Source organism: Notolabrus celidotus, chromosome 11, assembly GCF_009762535.1.
Source record: "Notolabrus celidotus isolate fNotCel1 chromosome 11, fNotCel1.pri, whole genome shotgun sequence".
Classification (NCBI taxonomy): Eukaryota; Metazoa; Chordata; class Actinopteri; order Labriformes; family Labridae; genus Notolabrus; species Notolabrus celidotus.
This window is the reverse complement of record NC_048282.1, coordinates 16,438,599-16,458,911: the sequence shown is the minus strand read 5'-3', so window position 1 is coordinate 16,458,911 and position 20,313 is coordinate 16,438,599. Positions and strand designations below refer to the sequence as shown.

General features: G+C 40.6%; 1 protein-coding gene across 1 annotated transcript in view; it reads left to right on the top strand.

The window, feature by feature from the left end:
- The window catches only part of clstn1 (calsyntenin 1), a 45,309-nt gene extending 24,998 nt beyond the window's left edge, over window positions 1-20,311 (top strand). The window contains exons 3-17 of the mRNA XM_034696586.1: window positions 1,837-2,032; window positions 2,497-2,705; window positions 3,510-3,659; window positions 3,901-4,086; window positions 4,205-4,453; window positions 6,318-6,439; window positions 6,567-6,729; window positions 8,262-8,419; window positions 9,824-9,972; window positions 10,786-11,030; window positions 12,192-12,362; window positions 14,306-14,451; window positions 14,592-14,727; window positions 15,471-15,655; window positions 16,891-20,311. Of these exons, the coding sequence (XP_034552477.1) occupies window positions 1,837-2,032; window positions 2,497-2,705; window positions 3,510-3,659; window positions 3,901-4,086; window positions 4,205-4,453; window positions 6,318-6,439; window positions 6,567-6,729; window positions 8,262-8,419; window positions 9,824-9,972; window positions 10,786-11,030; window positions 12,192-12,362; window positions 14,306-14,451; window positions 14,592-14,727; window positions 15,471-15,655; window positions 16,891-17,085 (2,660 nt within the window). The 3' untranslated portion in view covers window positions 17,086-20,311. The remainder of the gene's footprint in view (window positions 1-1,836; window positions 2,033-2,496; window positions 2,706-3,509; window positions 3,660-3,900; window positions 4,087-4,204; window positions 4,454-6,317; window positions 6,440-6,566; window positions 6,730-8,261; window positions 8,420-9,823; window positions 9,973-10,785; window positions 11,031-12,191; window positions 12,363-14,305; window positions 14,452-14,591; window positions 14,728-15,470; window positions 15,656-16,890) is intronic.
- The last annotated feature ends 2 nt before the right edge of the window (window positions 20,312-20,313 follow it).

Sequence of the window (20,313 nt, the reverse complement as noted above, 5' to 3'; positions counted from 1 at the left end):
AAAAAGTAAGATCTCTGTTGGTTATGTTGAATACTCTGTCACTGCTTCATGAGTTGTTTCATCTAAAAGGATTTGATACTTTGACACAGCCTGCTTTTCATAAATGTTTAACCTTTTCTTTCTTTCAAATGGCAGAAGACCTTTTGGTTGTATGAAACTGAACATGAGCTCTTCTAATGAATGTATAATAAGCTTATAGTAAGAGTAAACTTTCTTTCTGTCCTCTGCTTTTCTCTGAGACTCTAACTTTTCTTTTAACTGATCTGGGTTTATCTTTTCTCCCTTCCTTGTAGAGAGTTTTGAGGTGACCCTCACTGAAGAAGGTGATCTTGGGCTCTTTCTTCTGCCTTGTGCTTAGTTGTTATTATTAACCCACTAACGCAAAAAAACACAACAGCATCCACACTTTTACACAGAAACTCCTGCCATGCTCTGTAATCTCCCCATTTGGTTTTTCTCGACTTTTACGTTTTTCTCACCCTGAATATTTTGGAGTTCCAACAGCTGGATGAAAAGTGTGATGTGGGGCTGACTGTACTTAGAAATATCTGTGCATGAGACATCCATTGCAGTTTGCAGACCCTAACAGTTTTTCAGCTGTCACCAGGAAACAGAAAGCTGCTTTAAAACAGGAGTTTTCAGTCACTTTGCTGCCCAGCAGTCCAATCCAGACCGTTCAAATACGAAACAAGGAAGTACATGCCCGTTATTGGGCTTATTCAGTAATGAAGTACAATCAAGAGGAGATACTTGATGATTTGACAACCTCTTTCACATTCATGGAAATTAGAGATCAAAATTGCACCTGGGCTGATATGTAAAGTGAGTTAAAGTTCAGTTGTCACCCCCTGTAAAGGCTAACTCTGTCATCGATCATCAGATCTGAGCGGCCATCATGACTCCTGAAATTTTAGTCTTCTACTGAAAGCTGCTGAGATTGTTAACAAATGCAAACTCTCTGCTACAAAGTTTCTGTTGTTGCATCTTTGCCTCAGTGGATCTGTTGAGTTAATTCTCCACCACTAATCTCCACCATTAGCATGGCTGCAGTTGTCATTTGATGTGGATGTCAAGCAAGTTGATATTTCTAACCCCAGTTCTCATCCAGCACTTTATTGTTTTGAATATTGTTATTGTAGCGGGTTGAGTTTTCTATGATTTGATTTGATTTGAATTCATTTTGCAGTGTTTTGGTTCAGGGGCAAAATTACACAGGAAGACCTTCTTTGAGTAAAAATAATACACATTCAGGGGTGTTATCCAAAGTTTTGTTCTTTTGCAGACTTTTTGGGGGTATTGATGACTTAATTGGTACTGGAATACTTTATCACAATGTAATAATGCACTATTGTAAAAATAATTATTTTGTTTTTTTATATTCTTTTCATGTTTATTAGTCAGTCTCATAAGAGTCAATTCAAGTGTTCACTTTGACTTAATTTTGGGGCTTGGTTTAATGACCTTGATTTATAAGACTTGAAGTACTCCTGTGAAATGCCTGTCCACATCTTTTCAGTTTCTGCCTGCATGACTGGATGCAATGTTTTCAAGTGGCTTGGAAAGACACCTTCTCTTCTCTGATACTAAATGTCCCACACCCTCTCCCAACTCCCCTTCCCCTGTACTCACCCATATGACAGTGCTTTTGGGCTTCCTCCACAGCCACCACCCACCCCAATCTACAACTCCCTGGCACCCAAAACCTGTGGCTGATTTTTTTTTCTTTGCGTGAATTTATGGTTTCGTTGTTTGCTTAATTTTTAAAAATTAGCAGTGGAATTTCACGGCTGCAGTCCGTCTCTGAGCAAACTCTCTTTTGGCTCTTGACGTGTTCAGGTGAGATTTGCGGCTTCAGGATCCACGGGCAGAATGTTCCCTTTGAGGCAGTGGTCCTGGACAAGTCCACAGGAGAGGGGGTCATCCGGGCCAAGGACAAGCTGGACTGTGAGCTGCAGAAGGAGCACACCTTCACCATCCAAGCCTACGACTGTGGAGAGGGTCCCGATGGAGCCAACATGAAGAAATCTCACAAGTGAGTCAAACTATGCGAGTGTGGAAGTGTCCATACCACCATCTGATCACTGAGTTTTCTCGATGCTTTTGAAACTGAATGCAGTTTAAACAGTGCAGTCTGTTAAAAATTCATGTTTTGCATTCATGTTTTCACCTTGGACCAAGTTGTAATACAATTCAAAATACAGATTATTTAATATAAGCAGAAGAACAACTATGAAAAACATGTTCCTAAGCTGCAACATAAGGGACTATACAATTACATTTTGATGATAGTTGCTGTAATTCTCTTAACCAAGAGACTTCAATGACTTCTTTTTGGCATACATTAAATTCAATGTCAATGGCAGCAATGTTTCTGTTTCTTGTTATGGACCTTATAAACCAAATCACTCATTGAAATGAACCTGAAATGAAATGTGAAACAGCAGTTTGAAATTGTTTATAGCTGACAGTTTCCTGACATGAGCATGTCTCTATCAGGGCCACTGTCCACATCCAGGTGAACGACATCAATGAGTATTCCCCGGTGTTCAAGGAGAAGTCCTACAAAGCCACCGTCATCGAGGGAAAGAAGTACGACAGCATCTTGAAGGTCGAAGCTGTGGACGCTGACTGCTCTTTCCAGTTCAGCCAAATCTGTAACTACGAGATCGTCACCCCTGATGTGCCCTTCACCATTGACAAAGACGGTAAGGACCTTCACCCAGCATCCTTTTCTTATTGCCAGAAGGGAAAAAGCTGCAGCACCTGCCTCAGAGCCTCCAGTTTTATTGACACACATCTCACAGTCTATTGATCTGTGTAAACAATGGGGCTGCAAGGCTGTCATTTAGAATTCACCGCAGCTTGTCACCTCATGAGGAGATGAGTCTCCTTGAAATGCCACCCAAGTTTGTTAGTCATTCTTGTCCTTCCGTAGGATGATTTTTTTTTGTCTTGTAGAACAAAATTAAAGATCCTGTTAAAAGACAGCAGATACCAGGATCAGTTTATACGCAGCTTGTCGCTGATAAAAAGGAGGAACATAATAATGTGAGGAGAACAATAAGTATGAGGATACATAGTGCTGGTAAAGCTGCTCAACTGTGACAGCTAATTAGTTTTTAGGAGGATGAAAAAATAAGATGGAATCTGATCTAATTCAACCAAATTCCATCAGTTCATTTAGTAATTTTCATGCTTATTATCAGTCTCCACGTGCACCCGTCTTAGTAAAAAGAACCTCAGTACAGCATGTTAAGAAAATAATGACATAAGTCACAATATTAAGACTCTAAGAGATGTCAAGCATTATGTTATGATTTAAGTTCAGCCTGACAATTAATCTTCTCCTGCCTTTTGGGCAAATATTTCTATTTAGCAGCTTGGTTCATATTCAAGAAAACAGTGTTTTTGTTTTAGCTGCTCAAAAGGCTTTTTTGCAAGAATCGTAGCTCAGCTGCAGCTCTGACATGAAGCAAATAACACTCTTTGCATTTTTGTTTCATTCCAAGGCTTTGTCAAGAACACTGAGAAACTAAGCTATGGCAAAGAACGCATGTACAAGCTGACTGTGACCGCCTACGACTGTGGAAAGAACCGTGCCTCTGAGGATGTTTTGGTCAAGATCAGCGTCAAGCCCACCTGCAAACCCAGCTGGCAAGGTATCAAAGCTCCTCTCTACTTGCTGTAGCTCGCCCACCATTAGTGTTTAGGTGTGTCTCACAAAGTGATCTGCCATTGTCACAAAGCTTTTTAATTATTTGAAGCCACCTTGTTTCAAAAACCTGAAGTACATTTTAATGAGTAATTACTATTGACAGCTTCTGTATTGACTGCTCACATGTGCTCAGCACTCCTGGAGGACATCTTTGCATTCGTTCCATCTCTCTCTTCCTCTTTCAGGCTTCAACAAGAGGATTGAATACGAGCCTGGCACAGGTAGCCTTGCTCTTTTCCCCAGCATGCACTTGGAGACCTGTGATGAGCCAATCACATCTATTCGAGCCAATATTGAACTGGAAACCAACCATATTGGGAAGGGCTGCGACCGTGACACCTACTCTGAGAAGTCTCTGCACAAGCTGTGCGGTGAGTAACCGCTCCACTGAGAACGCTTATTTTCAGTGCTGCATAGCTATCAGATTATTTTGTGGATGAACTCAAGTGCCCAAAATAATTGCATTTTTCCCTCTTTGGTTATTTTTAGGAGCCAGCACTGGCACTGTGGAGCTCCTGCCTGCGCCAAGCAGCTCCTCTAACTGGACGGTAGGACTGCCAACCGATAACGGTCACGACAGCGACCAGGTGTTTGAGTTTAATGGCACCCAGGCCATTAAGGTTCCCGATGGCAAGGTGACCACCAGCCTAAAAGAACCCTTTACCATCTCTGTTTGGATGAGACATGGCCCAGGGGCCCATGAGAAGGAGACCATCCTCTGCAACTCTGATAAGACAGGTAAAGAACCCACAGCTTAGGTAGTGGTAGTTTAATTTGATCATAGTTAATAACTTCTCAGCACCTTAAACACAGAACCATAAATAGACAGTTAAAAATCAGGAACTTTATTTTCGTGATACAAATCATATCTTCCTTTAACTCAAACAAAATAAATAATATCAAAACCAGTCATGTATTCATTATGTGTAATATGAACCACCCTGCACAACATTAAACTACCCTATGTCTCATCAGTGTTGGAGCTCAGCTGGCAGGCTAGAAAAAAGCAAGCAGACTTCTTTTTTATTTCTTGTTCATCCCCGTCGTGTGCTCGCTGACCTTTCCTTTTTTTGTCATTAGTTGAATATTTTTGCGTGTGGTCACATGCTCCCTGATCTTATTGACTGTAAAGTCTCTGCCACGACCAGCGTGCAGCAGCTCATCAGCTTCTGTGCAACTGCTTATATAAGTAGGATTACATCAGAGCCGCTGTGCACTGAACAGGAAGCTCCCATACTCATGATCCCAGCACCATTCATGACCTCCAATCAGCACAGTTTTGTTTTCACACATACAATGATTATCACCATGTGAGGTTTGTGACAAAACAAGAAGATTTGTGATGTACGGTCCACCATTTGGTTGTTTTTATGTGATTCAGTTTTCAAGATCTCTTCCTGTTACTGATTAAATGTCTCATTTCACTCCTGTTAAATCTGTTCAAGATTTAACAGGAGTTAAATCCACCTAAGGTTGGGATGCTGTTAGAGTCATGATAGTCCATTAGTGCAGATGATGGAATGTAATCTTCCCAAATAAAAACAGTCCAAAGTCAGGAATCTTGTTTCTGAAACATGATAAACTACTTTATTCTTAAGAGGGTGGCTCATTGCTGATTATCCAAGTAAATAAGCAGACAATGCAGCCTCTGGAAGAGGATGATAACTTCAGAGTCCATTTAGATTATCTTGACCCTTACCCTTCTGCTCTCGAAGTATAACGCATGGCACCATATGGCAGATATCTGTTAGGTAACAGTCTAAGCCTCCAGATACATACCCAGAACTCACTGTAAATCTTCCAACCTGTTCAAGGATTAACAGCCAGTTGGTTTTAATACGACCAGTGCATGTGCAGATGAATCCTGACTTGTGTGTCTTCTTTTATAATTATTATAAATGCCTGACATTTCAAGGCAAGAGGATGGTATAGTTTTAGAAATATAAACCAGTTGTTTAGGTAGATGCTTTAACCTTTTTCAGACATGGTGGTGAATAATAAAAACAAGAAATAACATTGATGCAATCATAACTAACAGTGTTTACAAGTAATGTATTTCACTTAAATGTGCAGTTGGTAGGAATGGGGTAAAAAACTATTCTTTTTTTCTTCTGGGTTTGGAAAAAAAGTCATCATACCCATCAGTGTTCATCAGTAATTGAAGTAATTTGAGATTATGGCGAAATCTCTGTGTTTTTCAATGCCTTTGTATCAAGTAATGTTATTATTCCCCTTCGTTCCCGTTATCACAAACCAATCAGAGCTACTCTTCGATCCTCTGTCCTGATTGGTCGTGTGGCGGCCCCTACTAGGTTGTCCTGATTGGCTGGAAAGCCGGCACTACTTCCTCATAGAACACGCACAAGAAACAGGGGAATTCTGGTGGGGTGGGGTAGTGTTGACATTCGAAATCTCTCTCCAAACTGATGTTTATATCACAACTACCAACAGCAGCTTTAATTGTGTAGTCCATATATAAGACAATTAAACTATGTACCTGATTATGCTGTTGACCTTAACATTTTATTTTTATTTATTTACATGTAAATTGAAGCGTCACAGTTACATTCATTGACCTCCTCTCCGATCCTTTCCCCTGCAGAGATGAACAGACATCACTACTCTCTCTACGTCCACAACTGCAGGCTGATCCTCCTCCTCCGCCAGGACCCATCTGAGGCCGAGAACTACAAGCCAGCTGAGTTTCACTGGAAGCTCGACCAGGTCAGCTGCTTTTGAGAATAACCTGTGACGCTCAACTCTTAACTACAAACCAAGAGACATAGTGTTCTCTGTAACTTTTAACAGTCCCATTCAAGCTATTCATTCCCGTCTGCTGTGTTCTTCGCAGGTGTGCGACAAAGAGTGGCATCACTATGTGCTGAATGTGGAGTTCCCCACTGTGTCTCTGTTTGTGGATGGAACTACATTCGAGCCGTTCCTGGTCACAGAGGATTACCCACTGCATGCCTCCAAGATTGAAACTCAGCTCACCATTGGTGCTTGCTGGCAAGGTAAACTCTACTCTTCTTTTGGTTTTTGAGGATTGCTGCAAAACTAAATGAGCTATGATTTTTCTGTGTGACAGAATGTGTTTATTCACAAACAGTTCTTGAAGTACAGATAAATCGTAAAGATGTGAATCTCTCCTGAACAACTCAAATGTTTATGAGTATCTTTTTAAATTGTAGCTAATGCTGCCTGATAACCAGCTATTTCAATGTTTTTTATTCAGACCTGTGTAGTGAGCATGATATTTAATGAACTCTTATCATAGATTATCAGTTGATGCACCATGATGTCGTATAAAGCATCTGAATCTCTACTGCAGACCCTCAACCTTCCTCCCTGTCTCTCCTTGCTCTCTTGTTTCTGTCCTTTACAGACAACTCAGGACATGACAATGACACTGAGTCAGTCTCTGAGCCCACCTCAGGTTGCTCAAATCTTTCCCTATCTCCTCAAATATGTCCATGTTTCCACAAATGTCCCACCACCTTAACTGCATCCTCACCCCATTTTGACTAGAATGATTTTTACACGCAGGCAGATTATTTCCATCGATGTTTGGAGCATGATGCAGTATGAATGAGTCTGGTTTCGTTTGAATTCTGCCTGCAGTATAATTTTTAGCATATTCTTTATTGTCTACGTATAAGCTGTTCCCATTGCAGCAGCCAGGCCGTCTTATTTTTTTCTTCCCACCGAAAACAGACATTTAATGAGCACAAAACTACAACCTGGCTGCAGGATTTTGGCCACAGTTTTGGCTCTTTTTCCAGAGCATGACCTTGGGGTTAGAATCAGTATCTGCTCCATATCAGATAACACTGCAGCAGGAAACACTCACGCCAATACAACCAACACAACCAACACAACCAACACAACCAGCACAAACACACACTCTTAAGGCTGGTTAGGATGAGTGGAGGAATGTGGGATCTTGAGATGTGAAAGTGCAGGTTTGTCTCTGCCGCTGCAGGTCTCCAGACTTTATGCATATTACAGTTTGGCAGCAGAATGTCACCTCTCATTACACTGGCAGGAATACTTAATTAGTCACAGATCATTTGAATATTTTTTGCATTTTGAAGTCATAAAGATGGCTCCGTTATTTTGTGATAATGACCCAACCTAAGTGGATTAATTTCACCATGAATTTCCCCGTTGTGGGACGAGTAAAGGACTTATCTTATCTTATCTTACCTTATCTTATGATACCTGACTATCTTTCTTCAAGTTTCCTTTTTTCTATTGATTTCCTTTACCTTAAGTAAAGTAGCAGTCCACCTGCCTGATGCAGACGTTGCATGTGTCTAAGGCGTGTGTATGCTCATCCATCATTCCCCTGTCCTTTTAAGTTGGCCTCAGGGTTCATAAAAACACACATACTAACTTGCATGAAAGCCATCAAAGACAGCTTTACACAGCATGTTTGAATCTTCAGTCCAGAAAAGTTCAAGTCTGTTGAATTTACACTTGAATAATCAATTTTTATGTGTTTCTCGCTGCTTTTCCTCCCGCTCCCTTACCTCAACACATCTAGGTGCTAATGCCCGCATGGCTCAGTTCTTCCGGGGGAACCTGGCTGGGTTGATGATCCGCTCAGGCAAGCTGGAGAACAAGAAGGTGATCGACTGTTTGTACACCTGCAAGGAAGGACTGGATGTGCAGCTGCCTGAAGAGGTAGCCTCAGCTGTCAAGGTGAGGAGGGGAGAACGTTACAGAAACACGAAACAGTCAGGCTGGATGTGAGTAGACTTGTGTCTCAGAAAGACAAATTCAATCAGTGGATCCAACGCTTTTAGGCTTGTGATCCTGTAAGGACACGTTAAAGTATTCTCTAAGTAACCCCCCCTAGTAATTGTGATTGACTGCAATAAGCATTTTCAGATTTCAGAAGATATGAGAATTACCCAGTATTAGGCAAAAAAAATGCAGATAAAAATTTGAAGGTGGGGCGCCGTTGGCTTAGCGGTCTAAGCGCGCCCCATATACAGAGGCTATAGCCCTTGTTGCAGAGGTCGCAGGTTCAATTACAGCTTCGACAATTTACTGCATGTCCTCCCCAACTTTCTAATCCTCACATTTCCTGTCTCTTTTCAGCTGTCCTATCCGATAAAGGCGAAAATGCCCCAAAACATATCTTTAAAAAAACAAAAAGAAAATTTTGAAATTATTTCTGTATCCCATCCGTTGTTTTGCGACATGTCACATTAACCTTAGAACTTCTTTCAGGGTTGTAACACAGAGGTCTTTAACTAAGATTTGAACTTAATTGGAGAATTTAAATAAAAGACATAAAAATGGAATATGCTATTTTAGAGTTTGAGTTTAAACATGGTGCTGCTGTCAGGGGGAAACCTTGTATCTCCATGTTTTTGGTCACCCTACTAAAAATGTTTTTGCTGTTACAGAATTTCAGCCAATGAAAAGCATTAAAAAGAGCTTGCGACTGAATCCCGTTCAGTGATTTGTTATTTAACAAGGTTTATTTAATATTCTAAAAAGCTGTAGTTTTGGAGATACAAGGTTTCAGCCCGACAGCAGTGATGGATACGATATACTTTATTGTCCCCGTAGGGAAATTGGTCTTTGACGTCAGTGCTGCACATGTTACCTGCTTCTGAAAAAATCACCACAATGGCACAAGAACAAATAAATAAAGAAGAAAAAAGAAATATAAAGATAGTACACATTCATACAACACACAGCATAATCTTAAAGAGAGAGACCATAACACTGTCCCAACCCTAACAGGCTATTTACTATTTAAAATTCTCAGCACAAAGGAGTTTTTAAATCTATTCAATTTAGACTTGGGGACTCTGTACTTCCGTCCAGACGGTAAAAGCTCATACTTAGAGTAAAGGATATCGGACAAAAGCTGACCTTTTCATGTATAGAGATAACACTGTTTCCTATGGACTATAGGTGCATGTGATTTGTATGTGGCTGAAAAAGCTTAGACTAGCTTGTCACATGATTTAGTGATTGCTCTTTTTTGCCCGATGGTACACATTTTCATGTTTTTGAATGCAAGTATAAAATAAAATGATAATTTAGCATTAAATGAAACATTCTGTCCCCTTGATGTTTTCCCCACAGGTGGAGTTCAACCCCAACCAGTCCTCTCTGACCGTGGAAGGCGATGACATTGATGCCTTTGACAAGGTGATGCAGCACATCTCCTACCTGAACTCCCGCCAGTTTCCCACCCCCGGCATCAGGCACCTTCGCATCACCACCACTGTCAAGTGAGTAGCAGGAGCCAAGAATACTTCAGCAGTTGTTTTTTAATTTTCCCCGCTTGGTCTCAGACATGTCACCTCATCTGTCAGTCAGCAGCAGCAGGCAAAACAGGTTCTTTGTGCCTATTAGACATTCAGAGGGGGGTTGTTTTTTTCCTTTTCTTTTCTTTTCTAAATGTAAGAAGGATTTGTTAAGGTAAAATAGAGGTCACAAGTTTGAACTGATTTCCATTACAAACAGTAAACTCTAAATATTTTGCGGTTGGTGAATGACAGGCAGAAGATTTTGTTTTGTTTGTCAGCTCTACTCAATGTAGATTTTTCTTACAACAATGATGTGTGTTCAGAGACTGAAATATGAATAACAAAACAGCACTGTATTAACAGAAGATCTATGTATAGAATATATTAAGACTCAGGTTTCTGCCAAAAGTATCATTTAAAGATTTGATCTTATTTATATGTGCATATATTTGTATAAAAGGTCTGTATCTTAGAAATGAGTTCTACTTTGATCAGACTAGATCCCAGTGCCTACATTTTGTTTGTTTGGGGAACTTTCTAGCTGTTGGAGCTGTTGCTTCTGAATAAATTTGAGGAAACAGTTAAAGCATTTTATGTGTGTATTAATATAGTCATATTAAGAGCATGACATCCTGGTGCTTTGATTTATTAATTTATTTACCATCCACTGTCTTTATGCTGTGACACTGTAACTGTTCCTCTCTGTGTTTGTCTTCAAACTTGACTAAAGAGGCACCCTCATCAGACGATGGTCACAGGTCTCATTTGAAATTCTAAACATGATCATTTCCCCAGATGCTTCAACGAGGAGGCCTGCGTCACTGTGCCAGATGCTGAAGGTTATGTGATGGTGCTGCAGCCTGAAGAGCCCAAGATCAGCTTGAGCGGTATCGATCACTTTGCCCGCAGCGCCGCTGAATTCGAGAGCCAGGAAGGTGTGACGCTGTTCCCTGAGCTACGCATCGTTAGCACAATCACCCGTGAGGTGGAGGCCGACACAGAGTCTGAAGCACCAGAGGGAGCTGATGACGACCCTACAGGTAAGAGGGATACAAATAGATCATGTTACAGGTCATTTGAAGATACTGTACTGCTAACCTAATTTCCAGTGGATTGATTGTGGTCACGTACACTTGATAGCTAGGTATACAGTAGGGGGTGATGGTTGGGATTACGCCTGCAGGCTAAATGCAAGGTGGAGTTCTACAGGCGGAGGCCAAGGGAAGAGATTAGTTGTTTACTACTTAAGGGTGGGATCAGGGGCCAGTCGTGCCATCTGTTCAGCTTGTTTTACCCGCTAAGACAAGAAGACACAATAGATGTGCACAGGGGTTGACACAGATACAGGGTGATACCATGTCCTGCAGAGAACAGCACGCCATATGGGACAAAGGGCTTACAAAGCTCTGGTACTATTACCTGCATTAACCTGCCCCGCCTTCAGCTATTAACAAATGTGAGATGTCATGGCAGATGACTAAGAATCAGTTAATGGGAGCTCAAATAGAGTTAAAAGGTGCAAACCACCTGTGCAGGAACTTTAATGTACTATCATAAACAAAAAGAAGAGGACTCGGCTGTACTTTAAAAATGTACAGTTTGATTTTCTTAACATGTTTGTTAACTTGAAGAAATAAAAAAAGGCATCACATAACATTCTGTTCTAATCACTGAGGTCTCTGTGTGTCACTGTAGTTAGCACAAACAAAGTCGCTCAGCGTACCACGACCATGACATTGTAAAGGGGGCCACTCACATTGAGCTGCACTTCTTCCTAGCTTAACTAATGATCATAATATTATGTCCCATATTTTGTTATCTAGGATGCTCACTCATGTTGTCCTTCATCCCTCTCCTCTAACCCCTCACCCACTTTCTATTAATGTCTCGATACTGAGCAACCCATTAACTACCCCGACTGTGGAGTTCAAAGACTTCAATGTGACAGACCCCAATAGCCTGCTCTGCAACTCTGTGTGTGACCAGTGGATCAAGGCTACAGAGCATACTTGAGTCTTGTCCCAACATGAAGCCTTGATTTGCAGTGTGGATAATATAGGTGCTCGGTTCTTTAAGGGAAAAAAAATGCATGGAATTAAACGCTCGTCTCTTTTGTTCTTCTTAGTTTGATTTCTTTTCAGCTGTCCTCTGTGAGCCCAACACGTCTTAATTCTGAATCTATTTTCCTCCTCCTCCTTCAGTCCAAGAGACAGTGGTGTCAGAAGAGATCATGCACAACCTGGACACATGTGAGGTGACTGTGGTGGGAGACGAGCTGGATGGGGAGCATGAGGGCCTGGAGGTAGACATGTCCCAACTGCAGCAACATGGCCTTGAAATGAGCTCCTCTAACCTTGGACTCGTCATCACAGGTACTGACGTCAAAGCTGTCTGAACTAGAACCTGGCTGTGTTTTCTAGCTGGAGGAGTTTGAAACCATATTAATGGCAGATAGTAACTGTTTCTAATTATTTTACTTTCGGTTTATTTACTAAGTTTAGAACTTTCTTGTCACCATCTGTCTTCTTACTCTTTACAGCCTAATTTATCCATACTTTCATATTGTAATATAGTTTGGGCTCGTACTTTCCCCACAGCTCTCCATAAAATGTTGATTCTTCAGAAACGTTTTGTTAGGATGGTAACTCGATCGAAGCCACATGTCTCATCTGCTCCTTTGTTTCAGAAACTCCTGCTTCTCAATATCTATAACATCAATATCTCTCAAATATGTACTTTTTTGTGTACAATACAACTTGAAGGGAATGTCCCTGATCACTTTAAGTCTTATTTTAAATTAAATTCACAGGTCCACTCTTATTCAACTCATCAAACTTTATTTCTTCATCCTCCTAAATGTTTTACCTGTAGAAGTCAATTCTCAATATGTTTCAGGGGCAGCAAATTCTGGAATATTTATTCCAATCTGGCAAAAAAAAAACTGTTTATCTTCATCTTTAAAATATTATAAAGGATGCCTGAAAAAACTTTCAACCACTGTTACTTAATTATACTCACCATGCTCAACCACATATTCATAAACAGGTGTCCATACACATCATATTCACATTTTGTACTTTTGAATTCTGTTGATGCAATAACTGTATTTATATTAATTGTTAGTTTTGTATATTCTTATGTTATATTATTTTTAGTAGGGATGCACCAAGCCTACTTTTTAGGTCCTGATACCGATATTGATACCTGGGCTTTGGTATCTGCCGATACCGATACTAGCCGATCTGATCCTGTTATTGATTAAACAATCTCTATTCCTTAATGTGAGGATTGAATCATGTTTTGGCAACTTCAGGCTTTTCTGGCTAGATGGTGAACTGTACCTGGGTTCCAAGTGCTAAACCAGAGTCTGGAATCCCTTTATTTCAAGGATCCGGAACAATTAAATCCAATAACCTGTCCAATTCTTCACACTTTGAATCCATTAATAGAAGGTTTCTTGCTTCTTTGCAGTAGGATACAGCTGACGTAAACTTCTTCCTTAGGGCTCCCATTATATTTTCAGCGTGACTGCCATCTGTCAAAGTATTACCGATGCACATGTTGCAAGGTTCCGGCGGAGTTGTTAGTAAAAGAAGTGTGACATGCACCTAAACTACAGAGCCTCTGTTGTTATCCTCCATCATGCTCCACCGAGCAAAAATGCACAGACCGGCCTGCGCTGATGGCGTAGGAGACGCACATGGCTGTTGTAAACACAGAAAAGCATAGAACTGAGAAGAATAGATCTGCCATATGGATCGGCACTATATATCGGCCCTTTGTCACCGATATCCGATCTAGCTTTTTGAGCCCGATATCAAATACCAGGATCGGATCGGTGCATTCCTAATTTGTAGTATCAACTATTAATAATAATAATAATAATAATAATAAACTTTATTTATATAGCACTTTTCTAAACAGAGTTACAAAGTGCTTCACAGAAAGTAAACAATAATAATAATAATAATAATACATATAATCCCAACCCTTTTTCATACACATATACACATATACATATACATATGTACACACATGCACATACATATACATACATACATACCTACATACACACAACTATTGTCTTTATATGTGTCAATTTAGTATTTTTTAATTACTTTTTGATATTAGAACACTATTTAGGTGGAATCTTCAAATAAGCTCTCTGAGTTTTCTGCCTCTTCCTGCACAGTATATTATTTATCTTTGCTTTTTTTTGTTTGTGTATTTTTTTTTCGATTGTGCAAATAAATAAACATAAACAAACATAAACATAAACATCTGTTAACACAAGCTTCTCCTGTGTGTGTTCCAGGTGTGAGCACCATGTCCAACTACGAGCAGGTCCTGCATCTGATTCGGTACAAGAACTGGCACACAGAGGCTCTGTTTGATAGGAAATTCAAACTGGTCTGCTCTGAACTCAACGGTCGCTACATCAGCAATGACTTCAAGGTTGAGGTACAACTGAGCAATTTGTCACAGAGCGCAAGCAGTCACATGTCACTACCTCATAATCCCTGAACTACATTTAGACTGGAGGGGTTTTTTTTGACAAAGGTTTTTGGATCATATTCATTGTGTGTTTCTTTTTTCTGTAGGTGAATGTAATCCACACAGCCAATCCTGTGGAGCACGCCAACAATGCCATGGTTCAGCCAAACTTCATTAACCCTGTGCATCATGCATCTGTGGATCTGTCTGGGCACAACCTGGTCAACGCTCACCAGGCCTCAGGTATGTCATCATAATAACGGTTTAAAAGAACCTCTCCTGAAAGAAATTCCTCCAACTTTTGAGAGTCACTTTCAACAGATATGTAGCTCCTGAAATGTCCTCCATTTAAATCATTTGATGTTAAATTTACTTCTATAGCAAAGGTCATCAAATCATTAATCTGCTTAATTGCTGTGGTAGAAAAAACTATTAGGCCTCTGATATGGCAAGCATTACCAGGAATGGATTACAGTTCATTAACCAGAAGTAGGGCACGTATCAAACACGGTTTGTATGCCCATTTTTTTTTTAATGGCACAAGTTTAGGGATTACACTTGAGTGCTGTCTGTGACATCTGTACAGCCTGTGGTCTGAGCACAACCTTTTATTTCCCAGCTTCAGTAATCCTGCAGGCTGTCAGCCTCACTAAGCCTGTAACCACATGAGAGAGGCCTGCTGCTGCTAATATGGGACAGAGTAAAGCAGGTTGGCAGAGGATAGGCAAATTTATTTAAAGAAAGACACACACACACACACACACACACACACACACACACACACACACACACACACACACACACACACACACACACACACCTAGAGCTGCCCAGAGCATCCATCTGCAGCTCACTAAGAATCTATTAAAACCGTGAAGTGAAGGGGTAGATAACGCCTCAAAGAAATGTGGAAGATGTGTATCTCTGCAGACTCACATCTGATCTGTCATGTTATGTTTTTTCGTTGTGTCTCTGCTTCCCTGCAGTGGTTCCTAGCGCCGCCACCATTGTCATTGTGGTGTGTGTCAGCTTCCTGGTGTTCATGATCATCCTGGGCGTGTTCCGCATCCGTGCCGCACACCAGCGCACCATGAGAGACCAGGAGAACGGCAAGGAGAACGAGATGGACTGGGATGACTCAGCACTCACCATCACTGTTAACCCCATGGAGGTAAAAATCAGACTGTATAAAATATGGACGTAGTATCCATATCCGTGATGTCACCCATCTGTTTCTGAAACGCTGTTTTGAGGCCAATCGTCGGCGGCAGCCATATTGCTGCTGTCGAGTGATTGCGACGTAAAGAGGCGGGCTTTGAGCCTCCTGGCCAACAGCTACAGTGTTCCCGACTTTCAATCAAGTCAGCTGTGCCTCTCATTGGAAGACTCGTTATCTCAATTTCTTTGAAATTACCGCGTTCTGAAAAAATTCACCCCCGTACAGTGTGTGCCGATCGACAAATGCTATCCAGACTACACTCATCTTTTGTACCAGGCTGTAAACATGTTTATTTCTGCTGTAAAGATCGGCTTTTTTGATCTGGTGTGTATGTGGTTTCCCGTACTTCCGGAGCCAGCCTCAAGCGGATCCTCGATGCACTGCAGTTTTGAGCACTTCCGCATTGGACTCATATTTTTAGGCTTGGTAAAAACACACACTCAGTGTTTGCAATGAGGCGGCATCAAAAAGTGTGTGGATTTTTTCTGGTGATTATCCAGCGAATACATGTCTATTCAGACAGAATCTCACTTCTTAACAAAACGAGGCTATGTTACAGGCCAGACAGCTTAGCACGTGCTAATGCTCTATGGGTGATGTTGCAACTGTGGCCTAGTTTAAAAGCCCTGCCGGGATGAGGCACACACTCTGTAGATATCTGTTGTGTTTTGCTCTGCCAAGTAGGAAAAAAGGACATACATCAATATCTTTGACCAGTATGATTACGTTTTTGGAACCAATTTGTCTTATAGAAGTTTAGTACATTTAGTACCTTAGTCATGAAAGCAGCAGCACTCCGAATCAGCATTTTGTAGTTAATGAGTCAGAGTATTGGCAGGATATAAATATCTCCAAATTGAATTCACGCCTTTTTGATGTCTTGTGTGGGCTTCATTTTGACATTGCTGCTGCAAAAAAGATCTTGACACGAACAGTTGCTCAGACTGAACTACATCTAGCTATGTTTGCTCAGTGTCTTGAAGACATTTTTGTTCCTTTAATAGACAACTTATAAAATAATAAGCACTTTAATGTTAGATCATTAAAGAATGTTTGCAAAGGCAGAAAAAGCATCTCTCAAAGATTTATCAAAGATCCACTAAATACAAAGATGTCTGTAAATGTTTAGATTATTGTTCTAAAAAGTGACTCAACTCACATCTCTCTTTTCTCTGCCTTCCACTCAGACATATGAGGACCAGCACAGCAGCGAGGAGGAGGAAGAAGAGGAGGAGGAGAGCGAGGATGGAGAGGAGGAAGATGACATCACGAGCGCTGAGTCAGAGAGCAGCGAAGACGAGGAGGGCGGGGAGCCAGAGGACCAGCAGGGGGCCAGCAGACAGCAGCAGCTGGAGTGGGACGACTCCACCCTCACCTACTAGAGCAACACACACACACACACACACACACTCACATATAACAGTTAACACAAGCACACAGACGTATACACACACACATGCCACCAAATCACGCTCACTGCTCCACACACACACTCCCATCCCGTACAGCTACGTGTCCAAGGAGCCATGATGTAAAAAGAGAAAAAAAAAAACACAAAAGAAAAAGAAAACTTCCCTTCAGCGTATATATGGTCAAGGTTTTCCTGTCGTTATCTTAGTGGTGGTACTCAGTGTAGTGTAGTCATCACCGGGTTGCTGATTTTTACTGTTTATTTTTTTATTTATTATATTTTAATTCCCGGGAAAACTTGGCCTACATTTGTTTTGAGCTGTGTGAGGAAGCCAACCCTGCACTTTTTTTGTTTTCTCTCAGACATAAGGCTTTCAATGGAGAACTTCTTCCTGATGTATATTCTTTGCTTTAATGCTTTTAGAATTGTTTGCCGCTAAACTCACTTCTTGCTTTGACTTGAGTTCTCTTGACTTGTAGTCCTCAGTAAACGACGCTTCTAACAAGTAGACCGCATATTCTTTTCTTTTCTTTCTTCTTTTAGTGCATGAGGATACTTGAGAAGTCATATGTGTAGAGAAATAAATTGCTTTTTAAAGATTTTGTAAATATAAAGGAAAACATGTAATTAGTCAATGTGTTAGTGAAGGCCTACTCAAATGGGGTCCAATATCTAAAATGACGCAGTACCTAATGTAGAATATTTGTGTCACAAAGGCTGTAGCATGTCGCTCAATTTCTGCAAAAGCTGCACCATCATGCTTGTACAAAAAAATGTCTGCTTCATGAAGAGAAATCCAGGACTTTTATCTGAGGTTTTCACGACAAAGTGATGTCCATTTTGTCTTTTTTCTTTTTCATAGAGAAGGAAAATCATTTATTTTGCTTTCTCACAGGCAGAACTGATCGATGGTTTCAGCTCCATACATTGCTTTGCTTTGCTTGCACAGGCGTCAGTGTATTTCATTCCCAATAGATCTCACTGTTGTGCAGAAGGGATTGTCTTTTTTTTGTTCAGGGTAATCATACATGCTAATGTACAAATGGACATTTCGAGTGGAGCGGCACAAACCCCGGGCCAGCAGGAACAGTAGTGCTGTTGATCTGGAAGCAGAGGTACTAACATTTCTGCCAGGGTATTAGGACAAGTAGAGAGATTTCCTCAGCAGCTTTAAGAGTCTTTCGTCCGTATCCTCGTCCTGCTGTGCTGACAGAAGTAGGAGGGGGGAAAAAAGCCTTCAAACTACTGAAAGAGCAGATTCATGACAGACAGCTTTAGTGGAGCTTGGTGGAATAGTGCAGCCGCTGGCATTGTTTATCGGGGGAGAGAAGAGAAATGAAAGTACTTTTCAGGATTGCTTTATTGCAAGTTTATTCAAGTGGCACGGCTATTTAAACTGATATAATAAAACATATAAGATTCATTTTTAAACTGGTTTCCCATTGCAAAGTAAGCACAGGCTTTATAATAACTTAAGGAAGTACACCCAAAGGTGTGACTGCTTAGTTTACTAAAGGAAAACATTGAAAATGAATCTTGTTGGAATCTTAAATGAACTATTTTTTGCAGTAGACCACTAGATTTTATTGTACATGGAACTGTACTGTAGAGTTGTTCTAAAGATATTTGTTTACATTTGGTAAACTTATTTTCCTTCTGGTAATAGTATAAAGCTTATACATCTGATTGGGAAAATGTGTCCGACCTCTCAGACTCCATTGTCCATCACTGTTGTATATATCTTTCACAAAACCAGATACAACCTTGTACCTTCACACTTTACTGTTAAGTGTTTGTGTCTTGTTTTCGGGGTACCAAGTAAATGTAAACATTTCCCAAACCTGCGTAATGAAAGCAGATCAGATTTGGGGCATTGAGGTGAGCAGAATGTGGCATTATCAGGAGCGGAAACGTTGATGTTGCGAGTTTCTATTTTGCATGCAAATTTATTTTCAAAAGCCAAATGGGTTTGCAAACACATAAAGAAGACCGGTACTTTTGTGGGTTTGAGCCCCACAGTTGGGTGTTTTAGTTAATTTATAATTTTTTAGGAGGTCTGGGGTGCAAAGTGAGTTAACAGTCTCCCCTCCAAACTGACTTGTGGACTTGTTAAGAGTGCCAGGTCTGAACCGGCTGAGATGGGAGTGCCTTTTTCCGATCATAGCGCAAATTAGCAGGTCTAACAAAAAAAACACTCATTTGTGCGCTTTTATTTGTTGAAATTTTTGTTTGTTTTTTTATTTGTATTTGTTAAAAGCTAGATTTCTAAGAGAGCTGGGGATTTACATTTTTCTTTCAGTTTATTGTAACAATAGTCCACCGATAGTTTGATTAAAAGTGAAAAACGTTTTACATAGATGTCATGTGTCCATGTTGATGTTTAGAGGAAATAGATCCATATTGTATCTTCTATAGATATTGTACTAAATCATTGACGGAATCCACCTTTAAAGAGATGTACAGTACATTATGAAATTGCTTTGGCAGCATACATGGGTATACTGTTCATTCACCTATTTGTGTATAGTGGAAGGTCATTTTGAACAGTGTGCTATTGCCTGAGTTGTTGGGAAATGATTTTGAGGGCAGCATGAAATTCACATGAACCAGAGAATAATAAGCCTGTCGACTTGGAAAGCTTCATTTTGTCAAACACTTGATGTCCACATTTCATCTACAACTTAAAAATACAATACCATGGGTCACTGCTATGTGCACACTGACTCTCCAGTCAAGTCTCCACAGTGACCTCACCATCTCCAGTTTTCTGAGTGTAAGGCTTTCTGACCAGCCCCTGAGCTAAGTGTAAGTTGGTTGAATTGAATGTCACTGCCTAACAAACTGAAATGCAGCCATACTCTAATAACACTTTAGATTAAAGGGGACTTTACTTTGCATGAACCACAATTTTGTGTTACGCTCCATGTGGGCTTGTGAGACCGGAATGAGAAAGGAGACGTGATACACTACTGATTCTCTGATTGTCTGTTTCACGTGTCCAGATATTTTTCTTTTCCCCCTTTGTTTTCTTTCAAATTTTTTGCTCAAAACGGAAGGTAACGATGTTTTCAGAATGATTGAAGGCTTCCTTTCTGCTTGTTGGAGCCGCTCTCACTTTTCTACCAATTTAAAAGCAAATTGTAGTGAAGTTGATGCTCGCTCATAAACAAAATAAAGGATGATGAGATGGGGTATAACT